General features: G+C 43.5%; 3 protein-coding genes across 6 annotated transcripts in view; 2 read left to right on the top strand and 1 right to left on the bottom strand.

Annotated features, from left to right (window-relative positions):
- NRBP1 (nuclear receptor binding protein 1) overlaps positions 1-12,749 on the top strand; it is a 22,981-nt gene extending 10,232 nt beyond the window's left edge. For 2 of the 3 annotated variants that reach the window (XM_044663713.1, XM_044663714.1), the window contains exons 2-18: positions 3,843-4,072; positions 4,366-4,488; positions 4,707-4,808; positions 5,277-5,366; positions 5,537-5,577; positions 5,911-6,005; positions 7,623-7,706; positions 7,900-7,958; positions 8,091-8,189; positions 9,598-9,730; positions 10,026-10,131; positions 10,675-10,725; positions 10,826-10,961; positions 11,509-11,562; positions 11,652-11,715; positions 12,038-12,093; positions 12,187-12,749. In XM_044663713.1, the coding sequence (XP_044519648.1) occupies positions 3,863-4,072; positions 4,366-4,488; positions 4,707-4,808; positions 5,277-5,366; positions 5,537-5,577; positions 5,911-6,005; positions 7,623-7,706; positions 7,900-7,958; positions 8,091-8,189; positions 9,598-9,730; positions 10,026-10,131; positions 10,675-10,725; positions 10,826-10,961; positions 11,509-11,562; positions 11,652-11,715; positions 12,038-12,093; positions 12,187-12,291 (1,608 nt within the window). In that variant the 5' untranslated portion in view covers positions 3,843-3,862 and the 3' untranslated portion in view covers positions 12,292-12,749. Of the gene's footprint in view, positions 1-3,842; positions 4,073-4,365; positions 4,489-4,706; positions 4,809-5,276; positions 5,367-5,536; positions 5,578-5,910; positions 6,006-6,553; positions 6,578-7,622; positions 7,707-7,899; positions 7,959-8,090; positions 8,190-9,597; positions 9,731-10,025; positions 10,132-10,674; positions 10,726-10,825; positions 10,962-11,508; positions 11,563-11,651; positions 11,716-12,037; positions 12,094-12,186 lie in introns of all 3 variants that reach the window. The other variant, XM_044663715.1, reaches the window with a different exon arrangement.
- Positions 12,750-12,884: 135 nt separating this feature from the next.
- On the top strand, positions 12,885-14,531 carry KRTCAP3 (keratinocyte associated protein 3). Of its 2 annotated transcripts, none has more exons than XM_044660992.1 (7): positions 12,885-12,954; positions 13,070-13,254; positions 13,343-13,402; positions 13,556-13,744; positions 13,842-13,976; positions 14,116-14,231; positions 14,411-14,531. In XM_044660992.1, the coding sequence occupies exons 1-6, from the start codon at positions 12,933-12,935 to the stop codon at positions 14,224-14,226; spliced, it is 702 nt and encodes a 233-aa protein (XP_044516927.1). In that variant the 5' UTR covers positions 12,885-12,932; the 3' UTR covers positions 14,227-14,231; positions 14,411-14,531. The 2 variants fall into 2 exon arrangements, with proteins under 2 accessions (XP_044516927.1, XP_044516926.1); XM_044660991.1 differs by having other exon boundaries at positions 14,408-14,531.
- A 72-nt stretch (positions 14,532-14,603) lies between these two features.
- Positions 14,604-26,071, bottom strand: part of IFT172 (intraflagellar transport 172) — a 43,746-nt gene continuing 32,278 nt past the window's right edge. The window contains exons 34-48 of the mRNA XM_044663712.1: positions 25,811-25,920; positions 25,484-25,625; positions 19,797-19,895; positions 19,424-19,533; positions 19,245-19,308; positions 19,045-19,131; positions 18,744-18,860; positions 17,829-17,939; positions 17,546-17,665; positions 16,225-16,320; positions 15,871-15,930; positions 15,672-15,770; positions 15,198-15,351; positions 15,007-15,098; positions 14,604-14,749 (exon numbers count right to left, since the gene is read on the bottom strand). Coding sequence (XP_044519647.1) covers positions 14,660-14,749; positions 15,007-15,098; positions 15,198-15,351; positions 15,672-15,770; positions 15,871-15,930; positions 16,225-16,320; positions 17,546-17,665; positions 17,829-17,939; positions 18,744-18,860; positions 19,045-19,131; positions 19,245-19,308; positions 19,424-19,533; positions 19,797-19,895; positions 25,484-25,625; positions 25,811-25,920 — 1,551 coding nt within the window. The 3' untranslated portion in view covers positions 14,604-14,659. The remainder of the gene's footprint in view (positions 14,750-15,006; positions 15,099-15,197; positions 15,352-15,671; positions 15,771-15,870; positions 15,931-16,224; positions 16,321-17,545; positions 17,666-17,828; positions 17,940-18,743; positions 18,861-19,044; positions 19,132-19,244; positions 19,309-19,423; positions 19,534-19,796; positions 19,896-25,483; positions 25,626-25,810; positions 25,921-26,071) is intronic.

The raw sequence follows: 26,071 nt of genomic DNA, 5'->3' as shown, positions 1-26,071 counted from the left end.
GCCTTCCCCCCCCCCCCGGCTCCGACGTAGCGGTGCGGCCCGTTCGCAGGCCCGAACAGGGAAGCTTGACTCATCTTCGGGGCCAGCAGCACCAACAGCCTTGCCTGCGGTAGTGACTGGCCTACCGGGTTTTGGGGTCTGAGGCCTCGAACCATTGGTTGGCCGTGGGCGTGGCCTCCTGCCCGCTGACAGCCCCGCGTGACGGAGGACGGATGCCCCGGGGTCGCCCAGCCTTGCCGTCCCGCGACTAGGGGAAGTGTCAGCGAGCCTGTCCCGAGACCTGCCGGCCTGTCCCCTGCAGCACTGCAGAGCCAACAGCTCCACAGGTCTCGGGCTCCAGCTTTGCTGAGCGCGCTCCTGTGAGGTCAGCTCCAGACTCTGGGCGCTTGGCTGCAAGGGGCCTCTGGGCTTTTGTTGGAAAGAACTTAGGCACTGCCCTCCCTAGCTTTTGCTTTCTCGGCGCCTATCCGGCAACATTTAACAGAATAGTGGTTGTCTAATGCCTTAAAGCAGTGGTATGGTTTTTCGGAAGCACTCTCGTATCAATAAGCATTTATTAAGCGCCTATATTGTGCTAGGTGGGTGGAAATTTCGAATGTAGACCCTCGAGGAGAATTTTGCAGCGGTTCTTTTCCACTCCTAACCCATCCCACTACCGACACTCCCCCCTCCCCCCTGTTCCTGATGAGGATGTGGGTAGAGGGCAGTATTGAGGTAGGAGAATCTCTTCTTCCTTCCCTTGGGCCTGGCTGGGGTTCTTTGTAGTTAAGGCCATGACCTGGACCCCCTCCCAGTACGTGTATTCCTAAGCGGCTCCTTGGGGTAGATCTCAGATCCTCGTTCCAGCTGCTCATGCTTTCACCCTCTTAACTCTCTTCCCATCTTACTTTGTACTTAATTTTTATATATTTTGTGTTTACTTTTGTGGGTATATTGTTTCCCCAAGAGGTTTATAAGCTCCTTAAGGTTAGAGACCGTCCTTTTTTGTCTTTGTATCCCTAGCACCTAGCAAAACAGTGCACTACCTGTGTTAATAAATATTGAATGGATTGATACTTATACTGGAATCTTGGACAACACACCTAGAAAGAAAAAGACCTTTGAAAACAGGGCCATTTTTGAGGGAATGACTATGACTGATTCTGTGTTTCATCATGTTAAGCCAGGGTTCAGAATATCCTTATATCCTTATTCTCTGTGGGCTTCTGGCATGTGAATTTTAAAGGCAAAGATTCCTTTTGACACCTACCTGGAAATCATACTTCTTTACCCAATACTGGTCATTGAGCAGTAAAGTTAATGTGTTGATTTTTCTGGGAAGTAACTGGCTCTGGAAATTTCTTCATGGTAGCCAATCATATTTATTGCTAAGAGTGATTTTTAAAGCTCACTTCTAGAAAAAAGGTTCAGGCTCAAAAAAGTACTACTAAGTTAAGGATTTGAGAAGCAAATTTGCCAAAGTTTTGCTAGTTAATAACCTCACTAGAAGTTGAAGGTAAGTTGGCTCTCCAGCATCCTGAAGAGACAACATCACTTACTGATTCATAAGGACTTCCTCATCTTAATTTTTTCAAAGTTGAAAGTGGGGAAACATATTTTAATTAATTAATTAATTAAGGTTTTTTCCCCCCATGGTTACATGATTCATGATTTTTCCTTCCTCCCTCCCAGAGCTAACAAGCAATTCCATTGGGTTATACATGTATCATGAAACATTAATTTTTAAATTTGCATTTCAAGAGAAAGATGAGCAGAATGACTCTTCATCCCTAACCTCCTTGAAGAGACCATTTACTTAGGGTAAATTAGACAGCAAAGTTATACAGCCCTGAATAACCTCCATGATGCTAAATTTCTGAAAATCTTTATTTCACAATAAAATAATGATAGATCATGATCTAAATAATGGTATTAAGAAGAATATCTTGGCCAAATTTAGTTCCAATTTTGTTAGTGTGTGATTTTAAATAGAAATTATAGCATATTGGGATAGTAGTCTGCTTTCTAAAAAGAGATGTGGGATAGACACCAAATCTTGGGCTTTTAGAAATTCAAAACCATTATGGAGAATGGCATATTTACATTGTGGATAGCACTTTCAATCAGTACAAGTCCGATGCCACAGCACTCTGCATCCAAGTTTTTTTCAATGTTTAATTTCAAGTATGGAATTGATTTAGTAGTGACTATATTCTCTGGAAAAATCGTTGAAGTTTAGTTGTTGGGAATCTTCTTTCCTAAATAAGTCACTTTCCTATAATTTAAAGTCAGGAATTAGTCATTTATTTAACAAACTTTTTCTTTCTTTTTTTTTTTTTAACCCTTACCTTCCGTCTTGGAGTCAATACTGTGTATTGGTTCCTAGGCAGAAGAATGGTAAGGGCTAGGCAAAGGGGGTTAAGTGACTTGCCCAGGGTCACACAGCTGGGAAGTGGCTGAGGCTAGATTTGAACCCAGGACCTCCCGTCTCTAGGCCTGGCTCTCAATCCACTGAAGCTACTCAGCTGCCCCCCAAACATTTTTATTAAACATTTAACTGTGTGCTAGGCACTTGGGATTTCAAAGAAAAACAAAGCAATCCTAGCCTCAAGGAACTTGCATTCTTTTTAGTGGAAACTATGTACACAGAAAAGTATACTATATTTTCCTGCCATTCAGGCTACACAGATGTTGGTGCACATGGGAACTAGGCCACGACTAATTTTGTAATCATTTGAATTTCAAAGAGAAACCTCCAAATCTGATTCAGTGAATCAGAGGATAGAGAGTTAGAATTTGTTGAAACATATAGCATGGAGACTTATGATCAACCCTATGTACCAAAAAACTGGGGATGTATGCTTTGGGAATGGAAAATGCACAGTCATTTCTTTCCAAGGTATTTTGAATAAACAGGGAATATATTTAGCTCTAGACCTAGATTGAGAGCAGCACCCTGAGTAAGCTATGCCAGCCAGATATGTTGCCTAAGGTTGATGTCTTCTTGCGTATGTGACTGATTGATGTTTTTGAGCAACACCCATGTGTGCCACACTGATGTCACAGGACAAAGTGAAGTCATCAGGGATGAGATCATTGAACTACCAGTCACTTGGCTTTATGGATGAGTTTCTTCTTGAATTGACTGGACTAGTCCTTTGAGTGGGAGAGATATTTAATGAGAGGACTACCACTACTTCTGGAATATTAATATTATTCCTATCTGGAAAGTTGGAGGAGGGTGTCCCAGGTCTATCTTTACTTAGGGCAGAGTGAGTAGAACTGTTGCCTATCTTCAGGGCTTGAATAAGAGCACTGTATCCCTGGACTTACAGACATAGTATGTATATTGTCTAGGGTACTCCTCTAGTCCTTTTCAGGAGACAACACTCTTAATTGTCCATAAGACCAAAAGGCTTAAGGCCTAGAACTGTCATCCTACCTAGGCTAAAAAGGGTGTGACTGACTGGATAGAGTAAGGTTAACTAGCCTTGTCTTTCCTAAGGAATCTCAGGTTTGAGCACAAATAAGAGAAGGTGAGGATGGTAAAGTTCCAGAAGGTTTAGTATGGAAGTTAAAGCTGCTGTAGTCCTTTATATATTGCTGTCTAGATCTCCATCCAGTCACAACTCCTACCTCCTCTTTTCTAGTGTTGTAAAAACATTTAAATGCCTTAGAAAAAAAGGAGCTAGGAAACATTATGGAGCAGGATTGGTTTTAACTTTGGAATTAAGAGTTGGAAAAACTAGGGTGGAATATGGAAATATTTTGTGTTTTTATTTGATTTCTGGGGCAATTAGGATCTGTGTAATAAGGTCTCTATGAATCCATTCTTAGAATTTCCCACTTTCCAACCTTTACAGACTTAAGTGTTCATTCCAGCATGTCAGAAGGGGAGACCCAAACAGCACCCAGCAGTGGTTCAGACCCAAAAGCAGAATCTTCATCTTCAGCCCCGGGGTTGACTTCTGTGTCACCCCCAGTGACCTCCACAGCTTCAGCTGTTTCTCCAGAGGAAGAGGAAGAGAGTGAAGATGAGTCTGAGATCCTGGAAGAGTCACCCTGTGGGCGATGGCAGAAGAGGAGAGAAGAGGTAAACTCATTAAAGGGGCTTTAGAGAGCTATGAAAGGAGGACAGTAAGAAAAAACTGGATAGAGTAGTCTTATAGGACCTAACTAAATATGTAGTAGGAAATGGATATATGGGTTGAATGTGGAATAAACCTTTTCCCCTGTGTGAATGAATACTACCTAGCAAATGTTAGCTTATATATAGCACTCTAAAATTTACAAAGTAATTTTTACTGCTTCCTTAGTGTCAAAGGAGAAAGATAGGTTTGGGTTGTTATGAAGTTATCTCAACTTCTTCTCATTTGTTATTACCAGGTGAACCAGAGGAATGTCCCAGGCATTGATAGTGCTTACCTAGCAATGGATACAGAAGAGGGTGTGGAAGTTGTGTGGAATGAGGTGCAGTTCTCTGAACGAAAGAACTACAAACTTCAGGAGGTACGTGATAGTGAGTGGAACGGTTAAGAACAGGACTTAAAGGAAAGTGTTTCAGCATTTCTGGACTTGGTGTTGGAGAGCTAGCTATAATGAGAAAGGGAGAGCATTGCGGTTAGAACAAGTTGAGGAAGGGAGAATGAAGAGTTGAAGGGGGAAGACTGTAATGTAATCTATAAGACAGTTTCTTGAGTTCTACATTATTATTCCTTGCCTTGCAGGAAAAAGTTCGTGCTGTATTTGATAATCTGATTCAGCTGGAACATCTCAACATTGTTAAGTTCCACAAGTACTGGGCTGACATTAAGGAGAACAAGGCCAGGGTAAGGAATCTGTTCCTGCATTCTCCTAACCCTAATAGTGCAAGAAGATGAGCAGTTCCTGTTTCTTTTTCTACCTCTACAGATGAGAACAAGATAGCTTGGAAACAGAACTGGGATCAGTAGGTGTGAATGTGGGGAGGGACTGGAAGTGAGGAAATTCAAAGGAGTGGGGAGCAGGGCTATGACCTCTTTGGCTTGTGAAGGTTAGGGCTTTTCTAAGCTCAATAATTATTACTTTTGCTCTCCATGCTCTCCATTCCCTCCAATAAAAAAAGGCTCATTTTTCTATAATTTTTAACTACTCTTCCAAACCAAAGGACCAAAAACCCAACAAGGGAATTAGCAAAGATAAGTGATTTTATTTCATTTTTTAATCTGGATACCTCAGATCTGATTTGTAGACTATAAAATGAGTGAAGAATTATTACCTCTTATAAGTTTTCATTGTGCTTTGTTACTATCCTTCAGGTGATTTTTATCACAGAATACATGTCATCTGGGAGTCTGAAACAGTTTCTGAAGAAGACAAAGAAGAACCATAAGACCATGAATGAAAAGGTGTGGATAGAAAGTAGGCAGAGTAATGGGAAGGGTTTGAAGAATGTTTTATTGACCCTGGGTTTGGTTGAGACACTTAAGTATGGAGGGGAGAGAGACTAGTCTTTGGTTTGGGTTAGTGGGGATAAAAACGGGGTTTCTACTTATACTTGGTCTGTCCTATCTTCTAGGCTTGGAAGCGGTGGTGTACACAGATCCTCTCTGCTCTTAGGTAAGTGGTTCCTTGTTAGTATCTACCCATAGATTGCAGGGCATTGTTCTTTGCCTTTTCCCACCTTCCACTAGTCATGTAATGCTATATCTGTATGCTAGTGGGTCATCCTTAATAAACTTATTTCCAATTCTTCAGGCATAACACCATCTCCTACCTCTCTTTTATAGTACTTATCCAGTTTCCTAAAGCATTTGGCATGGTGGAAAACCCAGAGTGCGGGGGCACCTTGTGTATTAACCAGCAAGGCTTTTCATGCTAGCTCCTTTATTCCCTGGGTAGCCCTGTCCCTAGTTTTCTAGTAGCCCCTCTAACAGCCCAGTGCCCCCACAGCTACCTGCACTCCTGTGACCCCCCAATCATCCATGGGAACCTGACCTGTGACACCATCTTCATCCAGCACAATGGACTCATCAAGATTGGCTCTGGTGAGGGGGAGGCTGAGGTTCAGGTCAGGGGAGTGGCAGGGGAACATGGGAAACATGGGCTAAAGTGAAAGATAGGAAGAGAGTAGGGAAAACTCACTTAAGGGGGAAAAATGGTACAAATTAAGCTGGAGGGTAGATCATGGGTAGGCTAAGCAGAAAGAGAACCTTTAAGGGAACAGAATAGAGTAATCTTGAGCTAGAGTTGGGTTTTTTTTTTTTTTGAGGGAATTGATTTCAGTTTGGGTGGGTGGAATTTACCAGATAGTTTGGAAAAGACCAGGTAATGCGGGTGGTATCTATTTAGAATGGGGATGGGCTGGTATATGCCTAGGCAGTGGGGCCTTGTGAGCCCTGCCAAAAGAGGTTCCAGACTGTGCCTGCTGTGAGTGCTGTCCACGTGCTATGTATCTGTGCAGTGTATTGCATTTCTGTGTGCCGTGTTGGTGTGCTGTTTGTGTGTCCATTTGTCCGGGGCTTGGCCGCTCCATCGCTCATGACTTCTCTCTGTTTTCCTCCCTCCCGCTTACGGGCTGCTCTGTTCCCAACAGTCTTTCATAGGATTTTTGCTAATGGTGAGAGCTCTCTCTGCCCCACCTGGGGCTCTGTCTGTGCTCCCCTTGCTCCCTTTGGGGCTGGCTACCCAAAGCATGCAAAGATGGAGCAAGCACCTATTCCCATACTGCCCTTATTATGCCTGCTTAGTTATCTCCCCATTAGTCATGTACCTGCCTGCCCCATTCATAACTTGCTTATTCCCTGTGGATTTTGTCTGGCTGGCCACCTATCCCTTACATTCCTCAGACCCTCTCATCAGATTTGTCCCTTCCAAACCATGCTGTGCTCCCAGCTTCTCTGTGACTTTGTGGCCATTGTCTTCTGACCTGAGTGACTCCAAAAATGGGCCCAGCCCTGGTACCTCACTCAGCCCTGTGGCAGGCAGGATCTTGGGAAGTGTGGGTTATGGGAGGGGGGGAGTTTAGGGTAGGGTAGAGGGATACTTTTGGGGACCAGGTTGTCAGCTCACTTTTGGGCTTCAGTTTCTTTGGAGTCTATCAGCCTAGGGGGAGTAAGAAGATGGATATACACTTTGTCATGCATTGGCATTTCCTGCCTTTTTTCAGCAAAACTCCCCAAGGTCCCCAACTTGACTAGAGGGGAACAGAATGGACTTCCTACTCTCCCATGTTGATAACTACAGTGGAGCGGGTGGGAGGAAGAAATCAGGGCACAATCAACATCAGACTTACAGAACATTGAGATGGGAGGGGTAGGGAGGCGGGTGGCCATAGTTAAGTTAGCTTGCTGTTTCAGGAAGGTGGGGAAGGTCTTTAGTAGAAGGCTTTTCCTTAGAAGACCTGACCACTGACCAATTCAAGGTCTCATAGCTGCGAAGCCTTTTTGTCTCTTGTCAGTGGGGAAAAGAACACAGAATGAGCTCCAGTAGGGCTGAGAGGGGATGTAAGATGTGTGATAGTTACAGTCCATAAACAAAATAGTTTAGGATGGGTAGGTGAGTGGACTGGGAATGGGGCTCAGAAGTGAAAGCTGGGCTTTGTCTGGGTTGGAGCTGTGCATTCTTGATGACCACCAAATTGAAGATGCATCTCCCACTCCCAGTGGCTCCTGACACCATTAACAATCATGTGAAGACTTGTCGGGAAGAACAGAAGAATCTACACTTCTTTGCCCCTGAGTATGGAGGTGAGGGATCTTATTCCCTTATACTTCCAGCCCCTAACTTCCCTATCCCTGAGACCACCCTATTCCTTTTGACTTACTGGCATACAAGAAGTAAAGTGTGTCAGATTTCTAGTCCTAGTCCACATAGAGAATAAATGTGGGGCTCCTTCAGCCTTCTATTTTATCCACCCTAAGCCTTGTCTATCTTTCCCAGAAGTCACTAATGTGACAACAGCAGTGGACATCTACTCCTTCGGCATGTGTGCACTGGAGGTGAGGATTCCATAATGTGTGAGATGAGGGAAAATGGATGAGGGTCAGGCAGTCTGCTGAGGCCTGTGGGCCACATCAACATATGCAGTTCCTTAGGCAGTATCTTTTTTCTACTTTGTTAAACTACCCCAGATGGCAGTTTTGGAGATTCAGGGAAATGGAGAGTCATCTTATGTGCCACAGGAGGCCATCAGTAGTGCTATCCAGCTATTGGAGGACCCACTTCAAAGGGTGAGCAACTTCCCAAGATCATTATCCCCAGCCCCTTTTCTGCCCCATTCATAAGCATAGCTTTGGTAGGTAGCTAGGAGAGCCACATAAGCAATTTCATCTGACTTTCTCAGTTTACAGATAAAGAAACTAAGGCGCTTAGAATTGACTTGCCTAAGATCACATAAGTAGTATTGGCATCAGAGGCAGGATTTGAACTTTGACTCCAAGAGGCATTGTGTTCTTTGATAAATACTACAAATAGCATTTTTACACATAAGCACATTAAAGTGTGTGCAGTTTTTTATCTTCACTTTTTATCTCATTTAACCCTCCAACAACCCTAAGAGATAAGGGACTATTCTTATCCTTATTTGACATATGGGGAAACTGAGGTTGAGAGAGATTAGGTAATTTGTTTCAGGGTAAATGTCTGAGGTTAGATTTGAACTCAAGTTTTTCTTACCCCAAGCCTAACACTTTAGTCACTGTATCACCTACTGTCTGTTTGCCATTTCTGAGATTTCTTGCCTTGATTCTATTATTTTGTCTACCCACTGGATTTATATCATATTGTCCTAGATTTTAATGTTTGTAATTTGGGTAGATGGAGAGGAATAATGGCAGAAATGAGGTGGAGGTATATTAGAAGGAAATGGTGAGCCTTGAGGAATTCAGTAGTTAAATTATAAGATAATAATAAGGAATTCAGTAGTTAAATGATAAGATAATAATATGAGATAAGGAAAGGAAAAAAGGGATAGACAGATGTCATATGACTTGAAGTTAATGGATCAGAATATGGATCAGATAGAAAATCTGGGATAATTCTGATATCAAATGATGGGATTGGAAAGAAGATATTCAGTTCAGCCAAATATAGTCAAGACAACACCTGCCAAAGATTTATTTTGAAAGAAAAAGTAAGAAAGAAAAAAGTTTGGCTTTTAGAAGTCTGTATAAGGGATAGCAGTGAGATGTGGTGAATGGAATTTAAGGACAAAAAAATTTTTTTGGATTGATTTAAATTCGAGGAATTAAGTAAGATTGGTGTCTGACCAGAATGGAGAAGTTACCAAGGAACTTGGTATATTTTTGAAAGTCATGGTAAAAAGTTGAAGACTTAAAAGAGAATAAGTTTTCCCAGGAAAGGTGAAAAACAATCAAGGCATAGATCAAGAAAGGAACTAGGAATGTTAAATAGCAAGAAAGCTTCTAAGAATTTGAAAGTTGAGATTCTTAGAATTTGGGAGTCAACTAAGAATGAATTATTGTGGGATTATAGAGGAAAGAGCTTTTGTGACTCAACTACAAAATGAATATAAAAGAGAAATGAAAGATATTGAGAGTTCTTGGAAAAAAATCTTGAGGTTAGAAACCAGAAAAGAAGGGATCATGAATATAGAGCTCAACTCCCTCCATTCTTCAGGAATTCATTCAGAAATGCCTGCAACCTGAGCCTGCTCGACGACCTACAGCCAGAGAATTACTTTTCCACCCTGCACTATTTGAAGTGCCCTCACTCAAACTCCTTGCTGCACATTGCATTGTGGGACACCAACGTAAGTTTTCCTTAGGATCTTCTACTTCCCTATAGCTATGCCACTAGGACATCAACATGAATTTCTCATCTTCACCCAAGGGCTTATTCTGTTCCACACAATTAACCCACAGCATTATGGGGTCCCAATACGTGACAAATAACACCTTCTTGCTCTCTGCCTAAATTATATATTATCCTTATAACTCTTTTGGGGGAAAAGCCATTTATGGCAGTTTCTCATACCCCCCACCCCCTTTTTGACAGCTTCTCATACTCCCTATAACTTTCTATTCTCATTCTTCCATATCCTCCAGACCTGATACCAGAAAATGCCCTGGAGGAGATCACCAAGAACATGGATACCAATGCTGTATTGGCAGAAATCCCTCCAGGACCTGGGAGGGAACTTTATCGGACCTTGTGAGTGACTGAGAGATGTTTAAGGTGGTTTAGCACCAAAATATAGATGTTGTGTGGAGTGTTAGTCACAAAGATTAGTATATCACAGACAAAGACAATTGAGTTTCCAGTCTAATGGGACCAGGGAAGAGACAAATATACAAAAATATTTAACTGAAGTGAAACTAGAAAGCACTGGTCCAGGTGAGCCACCATGACAGATTTAAGAGGGAAAAAAATCACTTTCACCTCAAGTTGGGCTATGAGGGAGAAAACTTCATGGAAGAAGCTGGAAGCTGGACTGGGCCTTGGTAAAAGGGGCCCCAGCACAGAAGATTAAAATGAAAGAATTCATTCCAGGTATAGAGGATAGTGGAAGTGCTTGTCAAACAAGCATATTCATGAAGTCTATAAGCTATCTAGTTGGATTTAGATGTGAAGGCTGAAAAAGGCGTTTTTCTCCTCAGTTTAGGTGGTATCTAAGAATCATGAAATGTTTCTTGAGAGTAGTTGGATTTGAGTACGTGAATAACTTTGCCTTTCCTTTTTGCCTCCTTTGTCAAGGTATTCTCAGTCACCAGCTCTGGAATTGGATAAATTTCTTGAAGATGTAAGGTGAGGAGAGGGGAAAAATTGGTATCCTTAGAAAGCAGGGCCATGGGGCACCAATGGGGTCCTGTGGAATCCTTGTTTAACATACCTAATCTCACTGCAGAAATGGGATCTATCCCTTAACGGCGTTTGGGCTGCCTCGGCCCCAACAGCCCCAACAAGAGGAGGTGACTTCACCTGTAGTGCCCCCATCCGTGAAGACACCAACACCTGAGCCAGCTGAAGTAGAGACTCGAAAGGTAAGGAAAAGCCAAGAGAACGTTATTGTGTGCTATAGACAGTCACTCATGAGATTTGGACTTAGAAGTCCTTTTCCTAGGTTTTAAATCTGGGAGTGATGATAATTCTTATATTACCTGCTTCACCAAGTGCCTCAAATGACATTTAAGTATATGAATGTTAGCACTTAATATCTGGAAGATGGTGTGACTGGTGAAAAGGAAAGATTTTTGAATTTTGCAGGAAATTAGAGTATCTCAGCTGACATGTTAGAATTACAGATTCTCAGTTGGAAGGCACTTCATAGGTCATTTAGTCCAACTCTAAAACCCATTTTGGACAGCTCTAATCTTTTAGGAAGTTTTTCCTTATATAGAGCCTGGTAACCAGCATCCCTTCCTTCTAGACCTGGCCTCTGAGGGTTTGATGTTAGAAGACACAGATAATCCTGTCTCCCCTTAAATTGGTAGAATATATGCCCCAGGGGAAGATCTTAGGGACAGAGTTTTAAAGGTTTTAAAGGTTTTAAAGGTTCCTGGAAGTGAATTATACTCTCTCCCCCTTCAGGTGGTGCTGATGCAGTGCAACATTGAGTCAGTAGAGGAAGGAGTCAAACACCATGTGAGCCCTGGGGGACAGTGTTCTTGGGACATCGGTAGGATGGTGGGGTTTGGGCTCTTTCCTTTTTCTGACTTTTTTCTGTATTTCAGCTGACACTCCTGCTCAAACTTGAGGACAAACTGAATCGGCATTTGAGTTGTGACTTGTTGCCCAGTGAGTATGGCTTCCTTTTCCCTCCCTCCATACCTATCTTCTCTCATCCAAGAAATGAATGGAGCTGTCATTTTTGCCGTCTGAAGTACTCACAATCTTGAGTGGGAAAGGGGGCAAAGTTCATTCTATGTAAATAGGAAATCATATATAGGCCCCTTTAGCCTATTTTTCGGATTCTGGAAGGATAACTTTCTTCCTAGCCAGTTTAGCCAGTCCTGTCTTGACAAATTTTGGGGCTGCATTTCCTTCTTCAGCCCTCCTAAGCATGTTTTCAATTCACTTCCATAATAAAGTATTAACTTTTTTCCTTTCCCATTTGTAGATGAAAACATCCCAGAGTTGGCAGCGGAACTAGTACAGCTGGGCTTCATCAGTGAGGTGAGTTTTTCCTGGAGCCATTTTGACCCCCCTCCCCCCCCCACTCCTTTTGCTTCAGACCTTCAGACCTCACTTTGATTTCTCCCTCCTTAGGCTGACCAGAGTCGCCTGACCTCTCTGCTGGAGGAGACCCTAAACAAGTTCAATTTTGCCAGGAACAGCACCCTCAACTCAGCTGCTGTCACCGTCTCTTCCTAGTGCTTACTCCTCAGCCCTGGGCTGTGACTGTCATCAGACCTGCTGCAGCCCCTTCTGCCCCCTTGCCCCTTGGGAGTCAGTATTACCCAGAACAGGCCCCTCCCCTCATTAAGAGGGGAGGGAGGAAGGCCCTGGTTTTGAGCATCATCACTCCCCTCTTCCCTTTTTCTTCCTCTTCCCCTGCACTTTGTTTACTTGTTTTGCACAGAACTGAGCCGGGGGGCACCTCAGCTGCTCTTTCCCTTTGGGGGGCACCAGAGTGGCTGATTTGCCTTAAGGCGTTCCGCCAGCTTCCCTGAGCCTGCCCAACCTGTGCTGGAAAGAGGTTGGGGCAGAGGAAGCTGAATTACACAATCCCGCTAGGGAGGACTGGTCTGGAGAGGTGGGAGGGTGCTGCAGTGTGGCCCCTTGGGGCTGTGTGACTCAGTTGCTGCTGTAATAAAGTCTACTTTTGCTAACGGCTGGGACTGTTTCTTCTCCCCTTCTCCGAGAGGGGGCGCCGTCGGTTCGCTGAGAGCAAGGGGCGTGGTTGGGTTGCAGGTAGGGAGAAGGGGGGGCGGGTCTAGAGCTGAGAAAGTGGGGCGGGGCCGGGCTCAGGTGTACGGGAAGGAGTCCGGGCAGCCGGAGGCGCTGCAGGCAGGATGTGTAACCGCTGCCGCTTCGGTAATTTCCCCGGGGGCGGAGGTGGGGTGGTGGACTGTATTCATTGCGCTGGTGGGCCGCTGAGTCCCATCCTCGAGCCCTTCCATTCCTACGGTTCCTCGCCGGTACCTTTCAGATGCGGCCCGGGGCCCCCGCCGGCTCATGCGCGCGGGCCTCGCCTTGATCCTAGTGGGGCATGTGAACTTATTGGTGGGAGCCGTTCTGCACGGCACCGTCTTGCGGCACGTGGCGAACCCCAGCGGGGCCATCACCCCCGAGTACACAACGGCCAATGTCGTCTCCGTGGGCTCGGGCCTTCTGGTGAGCGGGCGGGGTGGGGCTGGGCTGGAACGGCGCCGCGGGGCGGGCTGAAAGCCCGCGCTCATCCGTGCCCTCTTTGTCTCCCCAGAGCATCGCCGCGGGACTCGTGGCGCTGCTGTCCTCCAGAAACCTCCTCCTGGCCGCACTGGTGAGGCTGAACCGGGGTGGGGGGTGCGGAGGGCGGGGCGTGAGGCTTCCCGAGGCTGAGTACGGAGCCTGGGCGCCTGCAGAGTACAAAAAGGAAAGCTTGGGGTGGGGGGGGAGGCGCGGGGAGATCTATTAACTGTCTGCCCTGCCGCAGCACTGGGCCTTGCTGGCAGTGTCCCTGCTGAACCTGCTCCTATCCGCCACCTGTTCCCTGGGGCTGCTCCTGGCGTTCTCGCTGACTGTGGCCAACCGAGGCCGCCGCCTCCTCGCCCAGTGCTCCGCGAGCCACCTCGACTCTTCTGCACCTGCGAATGACTGCCCCTTTGACCCCACCCGAATCTACGTAAGCATCGCCCAAAGTCTGAATCCAGACTTTCACTTTCTCCCCGGAGCCCAACTCAGAACGCTTCTTTGGCTGTCCTTTTCCCTGTGCCCTCTAGGAGACCGCTTTGGCACTCTGGCTCCCATCTGTGTTCATGGCTGCCGCTGAGGCTACTTTGTCTGGGTATTGTTGTGTGGCTGCCCTAGCCCTTCGGGGGTTCAAGCCCTGTGGGGAGGAAGAGTTACTGCAACAGGTAAAAAACCCGAGGGAGGGAGGAGGAACTACTAAGAAAGGCCTGGCAGGGGCTGTTAGAGACCCAAGGGAATTGCTGAACTCAGGAATTGATTCCGAATTTGGGGGCAGGCAATGGTCCTAACTCGACTCTTTCACAGCTTCAGGAACTAGCAGAGCCGGAATCTCCAAAAGGGAAAAGTCAGGAAAGCCAACAGCTTTTGGAACAAAGTCAAGAAATCCAGGCAATGAGGAAAAACTGGGTTGTTTAGGACAGGTAAGGAGCCATCAGGAAAAAAGAAACTCTTGGGCAGGGCAGGTCTGGGTAGGGGGTTACACAAATACACCCAAGTGTCATGTCAGACTATCTGATCCTGGTCTTTTCTACCTCCGATTCCCTTTTTGATTTTTCATCCCACCATCCTGTTAACACTAGTTTTCCCCTTTCTCTAGCAGTTCCTGTGATTGGAGCTAACAAGTCTGGAGTGACAATTTTCTTTCTTTCCTAAAGCCACAGAAAAACTAATCCAGATGGTGATGTAAATAATTGTAATAAAGGACCTGCTTTCCACTTCCACTTATTGATTTGTTTTTGGCTGTTTGAGGATGGTCCTGCGTCAAAGAAAACAGTGATCCAAGTTACTCTCAGAACTTTAATGTAGAAGATACACAGTAGTAACAGGGGGCCTAATTGCCACCTGCCAGTCACTGAAAGGAGAAGCTGGTGCTGGGTAACCCTCCACACCACTGGCTAATGAACTTAAGGACATCTTGGCATACTGGACTGTGGGAGGTCTGTGGAGACAAGGAAAGATGAATCTGGTAGAGAAGGTCCCAGGGATTCCTGGTATAAAGTTTGGCAAGAAGTGATCCTACTTAACCTTCCCCCATCAGTGAATTATATAACATTCTTATCAAACCTTCCCTTATCACCCCCCCCCCCAGCTTTGTACTATGTTTAGAACACCCACCCTTGACTTTCTGACATCATTCTTAAGTTTTGTTCTCCCCACCCTCATCCACACCACTGTCTTTAGGTCTCCCCTTCAAACCTTGATGGCCATAAGAAACTTATTCCAGTTGTCCTTGTTGGCTGCCTTCCCTGGTCGCTTGAATTCAATCTTGTTCCTCAGGATTGGGTACCCTGTGGTTAGGAGAAGAGTTCTTGTTTTTTCTTTATCTGTTGTCTATACAGGTAAGAAACAAGATCCTCTCATCCTTCCACACAAAGAAGGTTTTGTACCTGTGATAAGGCAAGGTAGTGCCCGGACACCAGTACTTGCTGCCACCAGAGAAGCCTCATAGGCACCTCGCTCGTCCCTGGGTAGAATCTGTTCTAGCCGCTGGTCCATTGAAACAGTGAGCACCCAGTCTCGAACTTCTTCCCTTTGGGCCTCCTGGAAAGAACAGGAATCCTCACATAAGTAGGGCAAGGGAACACAAGGATATGAGAGGCAGAACTCAAACTCAACAAGGGTCACATAATGGCACAGCTTTCCTTTTTTCTGGTCATACTTCCACTTAGGAGATAGTCAACTTACCAATTTATTTATTATTTACTATTACTCCATTTATTTCCCCAATGCTTTCTGTCTTCTCTTGGCATAAGGGAATGAATGCTACCATTATCTGCTTGTAAAAGAAATGGGAAGCTCATCTATCTCCCTATCTGAACCTCCCACTTTCCCATCAGACTTTTCTAAGCTTGAGCTCTTACCGGCACATGTTGCTTTGCTGGTAGTGGCACCTCAAAGGGAATGTCTGTATCCTGGAAATCTGAGTGGTCAAGGGCATCCAGAGTGCCCTCTTCTATTGCCTAGGGGAGTCACAGGAGATAAATGGTGAGATTAACCCAGGATAGTGAGCTCTCTGACAATGCTGCTCACTCCCTGGGTACAAGCTGCCTCTTGACTTACATCTGTCAGATCCAAGAAGCGGTTCAAGAAGATGAATGCCATGTTCTCCCATCCTACTGCCTAGAGGGAAAATAAAAAAGGAAGAATTTAGAAACCAAGTTCTGGTTACTAGGGGTTTTACTCCTCAAAGTTCTCCCCTTTGCTCCATATACCCCTACCTTTTTTTTTAACCCTTTCTCTCTTAGAATCAATATGGTATATTGGTCTAGGGATATGTCTAAGGGCAGATTGGAACCCATTTCTAGGCCTGGCTCTCAATCCACAGATCCACCTAGCTGCCCCCACTTCCCCTTACTCTTTACACTTCTGAGCTCCTAATATTTTGAACCCACAGTTATTCATTTCATTACTTACCTTGGCAGCTGTGCCTGCCTCATAGAAAGCCTTGTCTGCAGGGATTAGTTGGGTGTGACGTAAGAGGGACACAGAAAGTCGAGCAGCCACTGTCTCCTATGAATTATGAAAAAAAAACATTAAACTAGTGGACCAAGCCTGTCTTGGGAAGGCTGCAGCCTCAGAGACAAGTGACATGGAAAACAACTCTGTACAGACATTTAGTAACACTCAACCTCTCTGGATCTGTTTTTTCATCTCTAATGAACAGGTCAGACTCATCAGTCCTTCTAAGATATCTTCAAGTTCCAATGTACTAAGATCCCTTTCAGCTTTAGAGCCCATGATTCTAAATATGTACAATGTGTTGACAGATGTATGATGTATATAGTGAGATGAGGGAGAGATCACAGGTTTGCAAACTTGGATATAATGTAGCTAGGGAAAGCATCAAAGAAGCTATTGTTTATTAGAACAGGAGAGCTGGATGGTGAGCAGAGACATTGGGGGTGGGGTGGGGGTTAAAACTGTCTTCAGATGTCTTGGGCTCTCAGGTAGGAGGGACAAACCTTAATCTGGGTAGAGGACAGAATTTGTACCAATAGATGCCTACTTGGCAGATTCAAACTTGAGAACCTCCTAAAATTTAGGAAATAGCACTACGTAATGGAAAAGAGTCCTAGCTGTGAACTCGGGTGGGTCTCAATTCCAACCCAGGCTTGGACCCTGACTAGCTGTGAGTTTATGGTTGTTACCTGACAATTTCTGGGAGTCACAGTGCCCTCAGCTACCTAACTCACAGGATTGTTTTTAGGAATAGTACTCTAAACATTGAAGTACTATATAAATGTCATTTACTATTATCAGAAATAATTAAGAGCTGTCCAAAATGGGAATGGTCTGCCTCTGGAAGTAGTTGATTTCCCATGACAGGAAGTATACAAGTAGAAGTGGGACCATCTAAAGGAATGGAAGCTGGACCCAAATGTCCTCTAAAGGCCTCTCTCATTTTTTTTTTTAACCCTTAACTTCTGTGTATTGGCTCCTAGGTGGAAGAGTGGTAAAGGTGGGCAATGGGGGTCAAGTGACTTGCCCAGAGTCACACAGCTGGGAAGTGTCTGAAGCTGGATTTGAACCTAGGACCTCCCATCTCTATAAAGGCCTCTCTAATTTTAAGATTCCATAAGGCAGTAACAAATCCAGTGCCAAAATATCCCTGAGATGTTCACATTCAGTTAGAGGATTCAGAAGGTGCTAAAGGATGAGTTTGAAACTGATGACATTTTGAACATGACTTCTCAAAAAGAGCATTATGGACTTGTACCCTTGCCCTCCATCTCACCAGCTGCTTGATGCTTTGGGCTGCAGAACGAGTGGCATAGTAATGAGCAATCAGAAGCATTGTCTCAAATTCTTCATGGGCTGCTGAGTTTGCTTCACTGGATTTCACTAGGTTTTCACACTGGGGGAGAGGAGAAAAATAGTGATGTCCCGGGCTAGACTGAAGGCCAAAGGAGCACAAGGAGGTGAATAATATGAACCCTGCAACATGGACAGAGAAGAGGGTGGAGAGAGGTTTAGAGATGAGAACGTGTCTCTGTAAATGAGGGCCCTGGCTCCCTCACCAGGTTGAAGAGCACATCTCGAAGGTCAGCCCAGCTGTGGTAGGCCTCTGCACTGTTGGTTCCAGGAGAGCTCACCATGTCTGTGAAGATCCTTTTGTAAATGTTGAAGTTCTGGAGGTTATTGGGGTGGGAAAGACAAAAGAATCTCGGTGAGAAGTAAGAACCTAGTACTGGAGGAAAGGTTTATTGTTTGGAATGGGTCACTAAAATTGAGGGGGGTGGGGTAGGAAAAGGGAGAATAAACATTTTTTAGGAGCAAAGGTGTGAAAGAGGGAAAAAAAACTACCAGTGAATGAAAGAATGAAGAGGAACTCGTTTATGTAGCACTTTATGGCTTATAAAGCACTGGCCCCACAACAACCTAGTCCAAGTATTATTATCCCGATTTCACAATAAAGAAACTGCCATTAAGACGATAAATGATTTGCCTAGGGTCATATAGCTAGAAAAGGGTCTAAGCTGACCCTGGAGTTCATGTTCAATGCCTTCAGTCAAACCCTCTCCACTATACCATCCTGCCTCTCAACAGACTTGGGTTAGTCTCTGCACAGCCTTAAGCTTCTGGTGAATAGATGTGGTGACTAGTGAATAAACTGAAAATGAACAAAGGAGAACAGGGAGTGGAAACTGTTTCTTTTGGGAAAAGTAAATACTCTGGGGTATTTCCTGTAGCAAGATTAGCCTCTGAGAGAATGCTCCTGATGGATAAGCAAAGATGACGTTAGAAGTACAAAGGATTCCCCAAATAAAGATGTGTTTTAGTAAAGGATGCATTGGGGCTTTCTTGGGTGAGAGGAGGGGCTGGGTTATTCATAGAGGATAATGGTGGTCATTATCCTCTCTATTCTGAATAGGGAAGGGTCCAAAGGGGAGAAATAGAGGTTCTGTAAGATTTCCCCCAGAATTAGGCAGTACCTGTGGGTTGGCAGGTGCTCCATGCTGCACGTAGAGGGCTAGTGCCTGGGCACAGCCACCCTCTCGGATCAGGTGGGTTGAATATAATGCAACATACTTGTGCAGGATCTTGTAGTTCTGCCCAGAGAGGAAGATGGTTTGGGACCAGAAAAAATCAGAAGGAAGAATATGTATTTTCGGGAAATAAGGAAGGTCAACACCAAACATGAATTTGTCTTAAATACCAAAGTTCTGCAGTCAGTTGGGGAATTGGGGGAATGGGAAAGAAGCAAAGGGCTCAAAATGGGGTGATGGACAATACCTGCTTGGTGGCTGTGTCAATGCACTTATCCCACTGACCTTGCTCCACATACAGGTCAAGAGCAGCCACAACATCCACACCTACAAGCTGTTGGCAAATTTAAAAGAAATATTTCCATGTGATGTGAGAGAAGCTTCCTCTGGCTCCTCCCCATGTTCTATCTCCTACCCTGCCAACTTTGGCATTTTCTGGCACCTCACCGAGTCCACTTTGCCCTGGTTCTTCAGGAACTCTTTATATTGCTGATCCACATAGTCCTCATACCTAGAGGGACACATGTTCTAGTTAACCTCTTGATTGCTGGAAGCCATGCCCCATTCCATTCTCATCCCTAAAGAAAGTTAAGGTACTCCAAGTACAGGTAGGGTTTTGAGGTTACCGGGGGTCTAATTCCTTGGCTACCCGCTTGGCCTTGTTCCATTCTTCACCCTCCATGAAAGCATCAATTGCTTCCTTAACTAGGTCTAGGTTCAGGTAGAGTTCTGCAGCCTATAAAGTTAGAAATTAAATATTAGACACTAGCATCATCTTGAATTCCTAGTCATACACATTCCCCTCACTTCCAGGGTCATATTATTCCTAGCCAATGACAAATATTTTCTTGAGCTCAGGCTTCTCCACCTCTCCCTTCAAAGTATAGGACATTTTGGGGTCAACAGGAGGTTCTGAGAGGAGGGGCTGGCTATCCATGGATAACTCAGTACATGCTCCTTTCTTTGTACTTGTCCTCTGTTCCCTAGCATCCTGCTCACCGCACTGTGCTTCCCAATTCCAATCAGTTGGGGTCCTACAGCCCGAACAACTTCTAGACTTCGTTGGGGGGGTAAGAACTTGATGGAGAGTTCAGCTGCCTGGAGGGAAAAATGAAAGACAGAACAGATAAGAGAGCCAGATCCTGGTACAACTCCTACCATGTATATTTTATAGAATATAAATGGGCTGTTCCTGTGATTCTAGCATAGAAATGCTGCTAAAAGCACTTCCCCCCACATCACAAGTTGCTCTAATGCTCTCCTTTCTACAAATCTACCTAGTGCTTCATAACACCTTCAAAAGACTCAATGAACTACCTATTTTCCCTAATGGCATCCCATCTTTCTTTTCTTGTTCAAATTCCTCCACTCTGGCCCTCAAACTGTCAGCCAACAAACATTTATTGAGCATTTCTTATGTGTGCTAAGATACAAAGAAAAGCAAAAAGAGACCTTATCCTCAAGGAACTCACATTCTAATTGGGGGAGATAACATGCGATAACTATGTATGTACCAGATATATATAAGGTAAATGGGAGATGATTTCCAAGGGAAGGCATTAAGCAGGAGAGAAGACTAGGAAAGGCCTCTTACAAACTGGGATTTAAGCTGAGTCTTGAAGGACATCAAGAGGTGGAGGTGAAGTAGAAGAGCAGTCCAGGTGTGGGGGACAGCCAGTGAAAAGACAAGAACTTGGGAGATGGAGGGCTGGGGGGAAGAATAGCAAGAAGATCTGTGGTTCTGGATTGTAAAGTGTGTAGAAGAGAGTAAAGGGTGAGAATGGAAAGGAAGGAGCCAGCCAGGTTGTGCAGAGCTTTAAAAGTCAAGAAGATATTTTTGTATTTGATTTTGAAGGCAATAGGGAACCACTAGAGTTTACTGAAGTGGGAGGAGGTGACCTGGTCAGATCCCCTGCCAGCAGGGAACAAAGAAGTGTACCCTGGGATACCCTGATATTTTTAGGCTACAGAAAGGAAAGGAACTAAATTTTAAACTAAATAATGAAAGTTTATGGAAATGAAAGTTTATAACTATTTGTAAATTTGAATGTCTGCTTTTGCTCATAATTTGATTTATAATGAATTACTTTAAAGTGAAAGTTTGGACTAGATGATCTTCAATAACTTCAAGGCCCCCATCAACCCAATACATTCAACTCCATCCTTTTATAAGTCACTACTACCACCTTAACTGCTCTTTCACTTCTCATTGGTTTAATTTAGTCACTGGCAAATTAAAATAAAAATTCAAGGAACATTTTACTTAGTACAAGCTCCCTGCTTGCTGCTGGCCATTCAAAGACAGATATGCCCTGCCCCCAGCCACTCCCTATATACACACAAAGAACTTTCTGTCAAGGAACCTATAACCTAATTGGGAAAAGCCAAGTACATTAATAACTAGAACACAGGGGAAAGTGTGATAAGTACAAAAGGAGAGGCCTAGGCATAGTGTTATGAAGAAATATGAAGAAAGCTACTTTGAGCTGAGGGGCAGAGCAGGAAAGGAGTCATGGAACCTGAGTGGGGTCTTGAAGGAAGGGGCGCTCAGAAAGCTGAGGAAGCTGAGGTGGGGAACCAATTTCAGGCATGAGAAACTACAAAGGTAAAAGCAGAGGCAAGAGAGAACAGCAATATGAGATAGAAAGTAGTCACATTAAGCCAAATGAAGTATGTTTTTTTGGAAAGGTAATGGGTTTTTGGAAGTAGAATAGAGGAATGGTCTCAGAAGAGTGCATTTGTTAATGAAATTCATCTGGAGGAATAAAAGGTCAAGAATCTCATTCAATGAGAAATGAAAATAAAATGGAAAGGAAAGCAGAATATCAATTCCAGATCTAAGAAATATACTACAAAGCAGCAATCATCAAAACTACTTGGTAATGGTTAAAAAATAGATTGATCAATGGAATATGTAAAGTAATTAATAAAGCAGAAGCCGATAAACATAGTAGTTGTGTGATCGTGGACAAGTCACTTAACCCCCACTGTCCAGTCTTTACCATTCTTCCACCTTGGAACAGATATTTAGTATCAGTTTAAGACAGAAGATAAAGGTTTTTCACAAAATAAAAAAATAAACAGAGTAGCAAAGTGTGAAATAAATCCCCAAACTGTAATAACTGGGGTTATTACTTATTATTCAACAAAAACTGCTCAGATAAGTATTTAATAAACAGAATTTAATAAAGACAGATAGAGATTTAGACCCAAGGGTTCTTAGCTTGCTATCCAGACTGTGAGTAGATTTCAGGGAGACTAAGAACTTGAATGAAAAAAAAATTATTTTCACAAACCTCTCAATTTTAGAATTTCCTTCAGTTGTGGAGAAGTGGCAGAGGTGTCAATGTTGCTAGGTCCTATGCCAAGTACTTTTTACAAATATTGTCTCATTTGATTCTTATTGTCTGTAACACTGTCTGATAAGTACTGTTATTATCATTTTACAGTTGAGGAAAGTGAGGCATATAATGGTTAAGTGTCTCACCCAAGGGTCATAAAACTAGTAAAGTGTCTAACGCCAAATTTGATTTCAGGTTTTTCTGACTCCAGGCCCAGGGCTCTGTGTACTATGGTGCCACCTAGCTGCCTCTACATTTTAAAACATTACTCTGGGATTGTCAAAAGGGTTCATGACACACAAAAAAGTTAAGAAACCTAGTTTAGACCAGAATTTCATCCCATATAATAAGAGAAACTTTAGATGCATAGTTGACTTCAATTTAGGCCACATCATAAATTAGAGGAGTAAGGACAGAACTATCTAGGGCAACTATGGGCAGGGGAAGAGTTCATCACCAAATGACCTAGAGCAGATCACAAAAGATAAAACGGTGAATTTTGATTACATAAAACTGAAAAAAATTTTGCCCAAACCAAACTAATACAACTAAAATTTGAAGAGAAACTGGTGGCTGGGGGGGGGGGGAGAAATAATCTTAGTATCAAATTTCTTTATTAAAAGTCTCATATCTAAAACATATGTAAAGAACAGATCGGGAACAGTTAGATTGCTCAGTGGATTGAGAGCCAGGCCCAGAGATGGGAGGTCCTGAGTTCAAATTTAGCCTCAGATATTTCTAGCTATGTGACCCTGGGCAAGTCACTTAACCCCCATTGCCTAGCCCTTACCACTCTTCTGCCTTAGAACCAATACACAGTATTGATTCTAAGAAGGTAGGGGTTTAAAAAAAAAAAAGAATAGATCAACTCTAAAAGATCACGAGCCATTTCCCCAATATGGTCAAAAGAAAGAATAGGCAGTTATCAAAGGAAGAAATCCTAAATATCAAAAACCATCTAAAAATGTTCCAACTCATTAATAATTAAAGAAATTTAAGTTAAAGCAATACTGAGGTTCTACCTCAGAGTTACCAAACTGGCAAAGTTGACAAAAACAGAAAACGAGCATTTTTTTGTGAGGGGCTGCATGAAAATAGGCTTGTGAATTGGTCTAACTATTCTGGAGACAATTTGGAACTATGCCCAAAAAGCTATTAAACTACACTTTGATACCAGTACTAGGTATATACTTGAAAGGTATCAAAGAAGGATTTATATATACAAAAATATTTATAGCAGCTCTTTTAAAAAGTGGCAAAGAAATGGAAACTAAGAGAGTTCTCATCAATTGGGGAATGGCTGAACAAGTTATGGTCTATGAATACAATGCACTATTATTGTGACTTAAGAAATGACCAAAAAAAGATAATTTCAGAGAAATTTGGGAAGACTTATATGAAATAATGTAGAGTGAAATAAACAAAACCAAGAAAGACATTCATAAAATGACACTGTAAAGAGAAGCAGCCAGGTGGCACAGTGGATGGAATTTGGGTCTGGAGTCAAGAAGACCTGAGTTTAAATATGGCCTCTGACATGTACTAGCTATGTGACCCTGGACAAGTCACTTAACCTTGTTTGTCTCAGTTCCTTATCTGTCAAATGAACTGGAGAAGGAAATGGCAAACCACTCCTGTGTCTTTGTCGAGTAAATTCCAAATGGGTCATGAAGAGTTGGACATGATTAAAACAACTGAACAACAACCACAATGGAAAGACAGATAACTTTGAAAGACTTAAGAATCAAGGTAATGACCAATCACCATTTAAGAGAACCCAAGATAAAGCATACTGCTTTATCATTTGACAGAGAAGTAATGAATACAAAGTACAGAATAAGATATCTATTTTTGCATTTGGCCAATGTGGGAATCTGTTAAAGTATTTGTTTGATAGTTTTTCCCCAGTTTGGTGGTGGAAGAAAGAGAGTTGGGGGGAAGAGGAAAACTAGAGATAGAGATAGTTGAAAAATAAGGAATTAAAAAAAGGATAATTAAAATATTTTCTAAAAAAATGAAGAGAACAAAAGAAAGCCCAGAAAGAAACAATCAGGACTTTTCCCAAGTACATGTTACATTTATGATATATTTAAATGCAAAGCATGCTAAATATAATATTTGCACTTTCATGTACAGTACTCTTTTCCTGTCCTACTTTGTAAATGGAATGCCCATTTTACTTGGTATGGGTTAAGGATAATTTTTTTTAGATTTTATTTTCTAAACCCTTACCTTCCATCTTAGAATCACTACTGTATGTTGGTTCTAAGGCAGAAGAGCAGTAAGGGCTAGGCAATGGGGGTTAAATGACTTTCCCAGGGTCACACAGCTAGGAAATGTCTGAGACCAGTTTTGAACCCAGGGCCTCCCATCTCTGGGCCTGGCTCTCAATCCAGCAAGCCACCCAGCTGCCCCAAGGATAAATTTTTTTTAAAGGAAAATTATTTTGCAATGGTATGAATGACGGATCAGATTGAAGACAGGTGAGAAGCAGAAAGATTCAGCAGAAGGGTATTACAGTCATCTAAGTGACATGATAAAGGCAGGAACCATAGTAGTTGTTAGGGCAGTAGAGAAAAATAGAGAATGATGCTAGGAATAGTATGGACAGGACTTGGCAATTGAGGAGTTGAAGGGTTAAAGATGACTGAACTTAAGAACTGAAAGAAAGGGCAACTGAGTGCTATCATTAGGGCTAAGAGCAGATTTGGAGAGGAAGAGTAATAGATATTTTATACATAGCGAAATTAAGGACCAAATGAACAAAATGTCACTGGTTGTAGAGTAAGGACTCTACAGTGGGTCCTTCATTTCCTAATCCAGTACCCTTAATTATTTCCATTCCTGTTGCTTCTGAAACTAGAGAGCCATGACTGCTTGGCAAGAAAGAGAAGTCAAAAGGGAAGATCTGTTACCACTCCAGACGACCCTCTGATCCTCTAGAGAGAACCAGGAACCACCTGGAAACTACTCCCAGAAGTGGTTTAGGAGCAGCCCGTGTTCTACCATCCCCAGATCATCCTTCTCATAGCACTCAAATCCTTATTTAAACCCTGCCTCATTTCATGAAAAAGAATGCTCTACAGTACTACATAGTCTGTGTAAGTTAGCACTTAATTACATCTCCCATTTGCTCAGTATATGAGGCTTATAGTTTCATGCCTCCCAATAGACTATGGGTTCCTTGAGGGTAAAGACCATGTTTTTTATTCTCTTTGTGTCCTTTCCAGTGTGTGTTAAAGTAAATACTATAGGAGAGCTAAAAATGGGACACCCAAGGAAATACACTAGGTGTATACTTTTGAAGGAATAATGGGCAGGTAAGGGAGGTCTGGGGTCCCTTACCTTCATCCAGCACTTCTCTACAAGGCTACTGGCTCCACTGGCACTTCCAGAGTCACGCACTTTGAGATAACAGTCCACAGCTCGGCTGTACTCACCAGCCTGCTCCCACTGCCGAGCCTGCTCCACCAGTCCCTCCATACCCCTATGGAAGAGTAAAAGGAGTCCATGACTAAAGCAAGCACATGCACAGAAGGGGTAGGAATGACAGAGACTGAGGGAATAGGGCAGCTGAATATCATAATTGCCATAGCTTCTTCCCTTGCCCTGCTACCTCCAAGCCCTCTCCACCCTGGCCTTCCATTCCCTGGTTTCCTTAATGGTGATTACCTGGCACCCTTCTTGGTAGCTTCCCGTTCATACTCCTCCTGCAGTGCCTCCAGCTGCCCAGGCACATAATCCTTACAGATTCGAAGAGCATCACTCCAAAGCCCAGCTTCCTGTTAATAGTATGTTTATGGGGGTTTCAGGATATTTTGGAGGATAGAAAACCACTGCAACTGCCTTTCATTCCAACATTCAAAACTCCTACCTACCAACCCACAGATCTGCCATCCCAAGTCTCTTGGTCCCTTTTTCTCCTCTCATTTC

This window comes from Gracilinanus agilis, chromosome 2, assembly GCF_016433145.1.
Source record: "Gracilinanus agilis isolate LMUSP501 chromosome 2, AgileGrace, whole genome shotgun sequence".
NCBI lineage: Eukaryota > Metazoa > Chordata > Mammalia > Didelphimorphia > Didelphidae > Gracilinanus > Gracilinanus agilis.
This window is presented reverse-complemented; position numbering and strand designations above follow the sequence as displayed.

Coding starts and splice junctions, on each gene's coding strand:
- KRTCAP3 (XM_044660992.1), top strand. CDS start 12,933: ATGTGTAACCGCTGCCGCTTCG. Junction 13,403..13,555: donor ACCTCCTCCTGGCCGCACTG/GTGAGGCTGAAC, acceptor GCCCTGCCGCAG/CACTGGGCCTTGCTGGCAGT. Junction 13,977..14,115: donor AGGAAGAGTTACTGCAACAG/GTAAAAAACCCG, acceptor ACTCTTTCACAG/CTTCAGGAACTAGCAGAGCC.